General features: G+C 35.8%; 1 protein-coding gene across 1 annotated transcript; it reads right to left on the reverse strand.

Annotated features, from left to right (window-relative positions):
- Positions 1-1,175: 1,175 nt before the first annotated feature.
- On the reverse strand, positions 1,176-4,090 carry LOC122070242 (transcription factor HHO3-like). The gene is made up of 5 exons (XM_042634369.1): positions 3,509-4,090; positions 3,126-3,394; positions 2,746-3,016; positions 2,492-2,568; positions 1,176-1,786 (listed from the first exon to the last, which is right to left on the reverse strand). The coding sequence occupies exons 1-5, from the start codon at positions 3,630-3,632 to the stop codon at positions 1,433-1,435; spliced, it is 1,095 nt and encodes a 364-aa protein (XP_042490303.1). The 5' UTR covers positions 3,633-4,090; the 3' UTR covers positions 1,176-1,432.
- Positions 4,091-9,574: the final 5,484 nt, after the last annotated feature.

Below are 9,574 nucleotides of genomic sequence, written 5' to 3' on the forward strand. Positions count from 1 at the left end.
GGAACACTGGATTCAATAGGTTTTTGTTCTTCATTTAAGGTGGAGTTCGACTTTTAATATTAAACTATTCATATGCAGATGTCCATGTTGTCTCCTCATAGACTCCGAAAGAGATTGCACTTTTGGGTTGAGGGAGGTAAGTAAATCAAACCCCCACAGGTGAGAACCAGGGATTTTCCACTCAATGAAAGCCAAAAGGGAAACAAAACCTCTCAAGGTTTCAAGAGGGTCCATTGTTGTGATGCAAAGACGGATGGTTGAGAATCTGTACAGACTTGTAAAGGATGTTGAAACAAGTAGAACTACTATTGTAACTTCGGCAATAGGTATACATTGATAGAGACTGTGAATGGTTCAAGCAATGAACAAGTATAATTTTTGAAAGAAGAGAGTGACTTTTGTTTCGGATCTTGTGATAGAAAGTGATCTCTCTGAACAAGTGCAATTTTGGAAAGAAACAAGTAACTTTTGCTTTAGATTTTGTGATAAAAAGTGATCTTTTCGATCAAACTGTAACAATAGAAGAGATGTGCGAAGAGGAAGAGGAGGAGGAGGAGGAGGAGGAGGGAGAGACTCTTCGATATCTAAGTCAATGTGAAGCAACAAATGTGACTTTTGGAACCAAAAAAAGAGAAGGATTAGAGTTGTTTGATCCATTGCCTAGAGACTTTGGTTCCATTTACAGTGATCAAGAGCCCGCTAGTGTATATTCCATATTCCACAAGTCCCATTTTTCGATTGTTGTGCAGGTAAATATCCTCTACTTGATTGTGACATCCTTCTCCAGTGACTTCTAGTGAGAGGTGCCTTTATACGTGGCATGACGTTATAGGTGAACTTGTACAAGAAAAGATAATGGTCTTGTCCTTTATCCCCAACCAGGTGGCATATCCTGATAGGAGAGGCCTTTTATGTTTATCAAATCCCTTATCTGTTTTTTATAGCTTTCACATTTGGGGAGACAAGAATAGACCATAAAAACAGAAGCATTTGAAACTGTTCCACCTGATGCCCATGCTGGCCTAACCCAAACAAAATACTTTGTCAGAGAAATTTAACTTCGGAGTTTATAGAATTACAGCCCAAACAAAACATTTTAACAGGGAAATATATTTTTGAAGTTTATAGAATTACAGTTTAAACACAACAAGAAAGAGAGAGAGAGAGAGAGAACAAGAATATAAAACTGTCAAGGCAATGCAGCTATCTTCCTTTCATATTATGATCTTTGTGTAAGTACAAAGAACGGTTCGATCTCGAAACAGGCTCCCGGTTTTCTCGGGGTAAAGTTGTGTAATTCTTGCCGTCGTATCTCGTACATATAGGAGCCTCCTGCACCGGATACGCCATAAGGGAAGATAGCAGCATTGCCTTGTATTTCATTACAAAACTTGTCATTACACTCTACAGTCTCCACTCTTTACATACAAAATCAGAAAGATGGTGGTGAGTTAGTAGTAGTATGGGTGGATGACGACGACGCCGGTGAATTCGAATGACTCTTTTCATCTGCAGATTGGCTCCTCCTCTCTTCCGAGTGCGAGGGGGATCCCTGTGATTGTTTTACGGCTGCCGCTGGCAGCGGCGGCATCGGTGCAGCTACTGGAGAATATATTCCATTAGCAGCAACTCCATTCATCTCCCCTTTACCTGTCGCAGCCGCCACTGTGGCGTATTCCGGTGGAGGAACCCAGATGCCTCCCACCACCACAAATTGAGGCTGCTGTGAGTTGCTGCCATTAGTTACTGCCGCCGAACGTGGTCGTCTTGTATGAAGCCTAAATTTCTGTAACAAGTAATATCAATCGTAAGGGTATTTCCATACATGAAAAGGTAATTATACAGATGAAGAATCAAACATAGTGTGTCTATCCATAATTCTTAATTCAATAATAAGGGTATTTCCATACATGAAAGGGTAATTATACAGATGAAGAATCACTTCATCAAACACAGTGTGTCTATCCATAATTCTTAATTTGTCCTAATCATTTGGCAACCCACGAATGAATTTTTCTGATACAATTTAAAATCAGTATCAAATTGACACCTATACCATGACCCCAAAATCCCATCTCATGAACCATAAAATAGTCGATTCATGATCACTAGGGGGACTTTTACAACTTAGGATACCACCTACTCCGCTTGCTTGCGGTCAATTTAGATAAATTTTTAGGAAAAGATTCGCATCCAATAGAAAGCGACTGAATGAAATCTGACAAAGGTGGTCCCTACTCCTTTCTAGTCAGTTCAGTACTGGAAGAGATAGGGGAGAGAGAATCCGGAGAAGGAATCTCAGAATAAAAAAACCCATTAATAGGAAAACTTAATTTCGCCAACGCCCACGGCCCATGGCATCTCTAGGATTCTCCACGGCTACGCTTCTACCTAACCCCATTTTTAACTAACCAAATGGGAAGTTGGAATTAAACCATAAAAAAAAGGAGATTAGGTTAAATTAGATAGAATTAATTCTCAATTTACAAACCTGTAAATGGCTTTTAACTTCATCGTTAGTAAGCCCATCCACCTTCATCAACTCCCTAATCTGCTTAGGCGTTGCAGCTGAAAATTAATCAAGAACCAAAGCAGAAAGGTCTATAGAGATCAGTCTATGTCAATGGAGATTGCTTTAAAGTTAAAACCCAATTCTTAAAATTTCATAATTTGATTTAGGAAGAACGTATTTTTATTTTGATTTTGAATTTGCAGAGATAGATAGATAGATAGATGGATACATACTATGAGAACCACCCAGTTGTTGAAGGGCCTGTAAGAAGCGACGATGAAGCTCCGGTGACCAACATCGCCTGGGCTTCCTCTCTGAAACTCCTTCTTTCTCTTCTCTATCTTCTTTCTTGTAACTCCCACCTCCATTAGCTACTGTATCAGTAGTTGTAGTAGTAGTAGTGGAGCTTGCAGTGGCTCCTTTATTCTCTCTCTGAAAGAGATGAAATGCACCCCTAATTTTCTTTGGTTCAATCAATGATGATGCCTTTTGTGTAGCTTGATCCTGTAAAAAAAAAAAAAGGTAAAGATTTGTTTTTTAATTCTTGAACAGAGAGAGGAATTTAAAGGGCAAGAGAAGATGGCATTAATTAATATTTGTGTGGAACTAGAACCTGTTTAGGTGGTGGATCTGGGTCTGGGTTCCAGAGTTGAACAGATCTTAACCAATCAGTCTTCTGAAGGGCTTTATCCTTATCGTTTCTTTCTTCACATTTGGGTTTGTTGTGAGATTCTTCTTCCTCCGTGGAAGCTAACCTTCGTTTTATAGGAATAAATTCTTCCAACATGGGACCTTCGCTTGATGTCTGCTCTGAACACTCAGATCTTCCTGGGAAATGCTCTGTTCCGGCTGTCCCAAGCTGGTGCCGGCAAGCATCGATAGCTACAAAATACAGAAAACCCAAAACCCAAAATAAGCCATCCAAATCTGAAACCCAGAAAATAAAATCAAAGAAGTGAGAGAAACTATCCCAAGAAAATAAGGGTAATTAAATACCTTGGATGACAAGCTCGAGGCAGAGGGGAAGTTCGCGATGGAAGACCTGAATCTTACGACGTTCTTCTTCAAGAGCTTCCACATATTCTCGACCTCTCTGCATTCTCTCTGAGTAATCTTCCATTTTTTAGGATTTTCTTTCAGTTGGGAGGTCCTATGAGTTTTTTTCTTAATCGATCAAAAAAGAGATTTTATGAGAAAGAGAAAGGAAGAGGAGAAGATGGACAGGGAGATAAGAAGACTAGAGAGAGAAGGGTCGTCCGTTCTCTGAGACTGCAAGGAGAAAGGTTGAGACTTGGAAATGGATCTTAGCATATGGAATCAAAACAGAGAATAAACTGTGAAAGAGAGATCATTTTTTTAAGTTTTAGAGAGAGAGAGAGAGAGAGAGAGAGAGAAGGGGAGAAAGGAACTCGGACATCGGAGGGGTGTAGGAGAGGGAGTCGATGGCGGTGCGTCGCATACATGACGTAAGAATCAGAAGTGGGGGGTGTTGAATATTCGATGGGGTTGATTCCTTCGTCCCTACTCCTAGGGTGTGTTGTTCTGATGCTGACGTAAGAGAGAGAGAAATGGAGCGGAGGGAGATAAGATCGAGGATAAACACCCTTCGCTTTCCTTTCAGGTTAATGAAAATGGGAGTACACAGAATCGACCTCCCACACTCCAACGATAACGCCCCTGTTAGAACTGCGAATCAGTCGGAAGCCTATAATTTGAGGGAAAAAGAAAACTCCATCCGATAGCGTGGTTTACATCAATGCTCGTACGCGTCTTTCATGTGAAAAGGGTGTAAATTATGCCCCCACTCATACGATCACTTTCCTTTTTTATTTTAAAATTTTTAATTTTTTTTTAAATTGAAAAATAATGATCGACATCATTAATATGGGTCAAAGTTTGGTCACAACCATCCAAATCCATCATGACTCGTTCTTAGTTTGAACAGAGTTTGGGTCAAGTTTTTTGACATTGTGGGTAGGTTTAAGGTTGGAAAACCCAATCCTAGATCAAAGTTGGTCAAGCTCGGGTTGAGACCTTAGCCTAGCCCAACCCGACCTGACCTGATTCAACTTGACTCAAAAATTTAACTCTGAATTTTTATATTAGAATTTAAAACTCCTATTGGTATTTTATTTTTTTTATAATTTTTTAATGTATGATGGGTTACCCAGATGGTTAAGGTGAACTGAGATTGTGTGGATTAGGTGCACAATCTCAAGTTTGATTCTCCACGATTCCCCATCTGTGCATCTACCATAGGTTGGTATGAAACCGATAAGGTTGGGCCCCTAATCAAAACCATTAGTGGATTTATTGAGTTTTCTCATGCATATCGTCCTAGGGATAAGAGTTTAGATGATATCCATAGGGTATAAGAAAATAATGGAGGTATTATCAGTCATTAATAATACCTAGAATTGGATTGAGCCTAGGTTAAATCTTGAGGACCTAGTATTGAATTGGGGTTTTAAGAAGTCCGATCCAACCTGACATTGATTCACCCCTAATCAAAACCATTAGTGGATTTATTGAGTTTTCTCACGCAAATCGTCCTAGGGATAAGAGTTTGGATGATAACCATAGGGTAGAAGAAAATAATGAAGGTATTATCAGTCATTAATAAATAGCGGGCGCTCAGGGCAGATATCTATGGCCATTGATGAGGCTTTTTTCCTTTGTGGCCTTTGGAAGTAGATAGTCTTTTTGTTTGTTTTTTCGGTAGGAAGTAGATAAGTATCGACATTAATTGGGTTGGCTGATTATAATCATCTTTCCCTGTCTATCTCTTTCATAATTTAAAATTCTAAATTATTTCTTCAGAAAAAATAAAATCTAAATCATTTGATCCTGATTCTAATACTGTAGTTCTACCCACCACAAAATAGATTTGGCAAATCAGATCGGATCGAGCCAATTCAGCCCATGGATTTAGTCCACAATATCAAATTGGGGTTCGACTAGTTCTGAAATTGATATTGATGTTGATACTAATGTGTGCCGATTTGAAATCAATCGTATCAGATATCTTTATTTTGAAAAATATCGGTATCACCATTTTTTGAATATTTTACCCTCTATCTGTATCGTATCATCGATTAATATCAATCATGCATTGATATCAGTTTGACCAATACCAACATAAATCCTTCGACATGGATATGACTATATAATACCGATCCCTAATACCTTATTTCAGCCCCATTTGCGCAAATTCAGAGCCAACAACTCATAAAATCTCTAAGCAATGATCAAAGCTCATTTGTTTAGATTTTTCAGTCATGCCTTCAAAAATTAGGGAGACTTTGTCTCCTTGCTGCACTTATAATGTCCAAATAAAAAAAAAAAGAAGTCAGATTTGAGAGATATAGAGAACCATTTTTCATTTATATATATAACTAGTAAAAACATACATGCAAATGCACGTGTTGTGAAAAATGCAAGTGTCGGTGTTTGTTAGGACATGATAGAAATGGTGAAAATCAAATCAAACTGTCTAAATCTAGTCCAGACATAAAATAAAGCAAAGAAATAAAGAAACAAAATTGAAAATGATTGCCAAAGAAAAATAGGCCTCATACCCTATTTAAAAGTAGAAAATAGATTCTACTTGAATGCCTAGTTTGAAGTGGTATATGATTCCTGAATATTCAAAAGAAATTGATAAATTGCATATGTACCATACAATTTGAATTATATAAGGAGCAAATGAATTTCCACTTATTACATAAATGATCGCACTTATGCCCAATCCCAACATGTTGGTATTGCAAAACTATATTGGTCTTTTTATTCCAAACTCTGTCTGATGAGTGATTAAATAATCTTGAATAATGAATATGTTATAGGGTTGTAGGGCTCTATAAGCAAACTCATACATTGTACAGATTGCAAAAGAAATCACACAACATGAAAAGAGAAAGAAAAAAAAAATTGAGAAAAGCCCGTGATATCACCATCCTTTTTAGTTTAGGGATTAACTTTTTATAATGAGAAACAAAAGGATCGGCATTTGGAAACATCATATGAAGATCTCTATCTAGCTTGGAATAAATAAATCCACAAAAGAATAAGAGATTGAAATAGCCAAACTATCGTCATCATGAAGATTGTGTTAAGGAATGTAATTAAGGATATTTCAAGTTAAAATCAACTTAAAAGAAACCAATAACCAAATCAACTATTTGCAAATATCATAGTGAAATGTTAAAGTCCTATAATTTATTCATATCTTACCATAATAGAATGATATCAACTCACCATAAGTCTAGCCAAGCAACAAATGAGTAAGTTGTACTATGCTTATATGTGTAAGCATTAGTATGATAATCTTTCATATGCACAAAAATATTTGGGTTGATCTTTCATGGTTGACAAATCTCAATTGGAATGCCATGATAATTGTGTTCTATTGGATTAATTTAGAACAACTTGTGACTTTTGATATCAATTCATAAGATGCATTGGCCATGAGTATCAGTTAAGACTGAAGAATTACATGAAAAAATGTAGAAGATTTTTTCCTTCAAATATATCATTATGAGAAGCTATCTTGTGGGTGCGTTCTATTGTATGCAACGATGAACTGGTTACCTTGATTGGTTGTCATCAAGTCAATATTTCCATGTCTAAAAATAATCAATTTTTGTTAGTCATCACTAAATTCAAGATTAAGAATCAAACCTCCCCCATACTGTGGTTTATGGGCTTCATCGAAACATTGAAAATCAATATAAAAGAATATATTAATTAAAGTTCTTATCCCTTGCTTAATAGGTTGTAGTACACTTCCTGTCAAGTTTTCTATCCTTAATTTGAGTTCCTATCCTATGAATTATTGTTTGCAATGTTATCCAAGTTTGCATGTATGGATGACTTCACATATCAATAGAGCTAGTCAATTGATGCTTTGCATTAAAAACCTTTGGGGTGCGGCATTTTTAACATAAACTACAAGATTTCCACTATGGGAATTTTTTTTTTGGTGGGTAGAACCACTGTCGGAAGTTGCAGAAAAATTAAATCAACATATTAATTATTATTTAAAAAAAAATTCTGACACTCATTAGAGGGTTAACCCAAGATCAGATATGATAAAACCATAAAAGAATACAAAAAATCCAAACATTTCTTGAATCATAAAAGAGGAAACAAATTGTATTACTCGTTAGATGATAAAATAAAGAATCATTTAAACTGAAACTTAACAATTTAATTTTGCAGAAAAAGTCTGGATAAAAATTCCCAGATAACCTAATTCAGAAAACAAATTAAAATATGAGTAAAAAAAATGCTCTTTTTCAATCTTTTTTGCATTTTATCAGACACATATTTCACAGCTTTTTAGGCAAGCCCATCAAATGCATTTGTGTCAATGTAATACAACATATGATATCACAAGGTTCAATTTTTCTCATGTATCTTGGACTTTCTTAGTCTAGGTGAATTGTGGGGTCAAGCATTGGCTAGGGTTTTCCTGGTCTACCCAAACTATGGGCCAAGTTTCCTTCTTAGTCCAAAAAATAAAAAAACAAGATAAAATAAATAAGTAAAAATTAGGGATAACATGTTTCATGATCAGTAGCTTAATTTACAGTCCCATAGGCCAGAAGAATGCTAAAAGACATGTTTCCAACTTTGTGGGAAGATAGGAAGACACACAACATGAGAGCAAAGAATAAATCCAATTTAGCCAAAAAAAATTGTCTTTATAAGTATGTGTTCTTCTACAAGGAGGCATAAAAATAAAATAAAAAATAAAAAATAAAAAAGAAAGAGAGAGAGAGAGAGAGAGAGAGAGAGAGAGAGAGAGAGAGAGAGAGAGAGAGAGAGAGAGAGAGAATCCATTTACATCTGAAAATAAATTTAAGATCCATAGATAAGATATTTTAAAAGAAAATTCATCAAGTTTTTGAAGATGTTAAGAAACTACTTCATGCCCAAAAATAGATAACATCAAGTTTTTAGCACCAATGATGTGCATTTTAAGATAATTTGAGAAATATATAAAAGAAAATTACATATCATTATAGTCAATCATAAGAAGACCATTGGAGCATCGTCCCGTATGCTGATTTCTAGAAAAAGAAATACCATAGGGAAGGGTGGCAAACACATAAGCCACTAGAGATATAGTTTCTAGGATGAGATTACTAGTATCAAATATTGAATCATCTACATTATATATGTCATTGGGAGGGCATAAACTGATCATGTTAGCAGAAGAATGAAGTGGAAGAAGAAAGAGAGTTAAAAGAAAGAAAACAAACAAACAAATTGTAGAAGAAAAGAAGTGCATTATAGGATCAAGGAGCCAAGACTACCTTATATTAAATCATTGGACAGAAAAAGAAAGAGCCAAAGAACTGCATAAGAAACCCTACAAGAGCTTAACTACAACCAAAGGAATGGCAGAGAAAGCGAGCTCTTGGAACTATGAAAGAGATATAGTTTCCTGATAAACATGATAAGAGAGAGAGTTATAATAAGATATACTCATCCAATATAATTATCCGATAAAACATGGAGAGAGAGAGAGAGAGAGAGAGAGAGAGAGAGAGAGAGAGAGAGAGAGATTTTTCCTAATGAAGGGGGATTGGGAAGAGGGAAGATTTTTGTTTACTTATAAATAATATAGAAAATAAATATGAAGAGAGAAAAAGATAATTATGGAGAGTGGGGGAAAGGAGAAACGTGAGAGGATGAGTGAAATATATATATATTTTTTTGGAATAGATATGGAAAGCTTTACAAAGGTAAATATGGAGAGAGAAAAAGATACTTATGGAGAGTGTGGGAGGGAGAAACGTGAGGGGATGAGTGAGATATTATTATTATTATTATTATTATTATTATTTGGATTAGTTATGGAGCGTTTTACAATAGTAAATATGGCCATATATATATAATTATGGAGAGTTTGGGGTGGGGTGGGGAAACGTGAGAGATGACGAGTGAGATTTTTATTTATGAATAAGATTAATTATAAAGAGATTTGAAATAGTTATGGAGAGTTTTACATAGGTCAATATGGAGAGAGAAAAAGATAATTATGAAGAGTGGGGT

This window comes from Macadamia integrifolia, unplaced genomic scaffold, assembly GCF_013358625.1.
Source record: "Macadamia integrifolia cultivar HAES 741 unplaced genomic scaffold, SCU_Mint_v3 scaffold860, whole genome shotgun sequence".
NCBI classification, from domain to species: domain Eukaryota; kingdom Viridiplantae; phylum Streptophyta; class Magnoliopsida; order Proteales; family Proteaceae; genus Macadamia; species Macadamia integrifolia.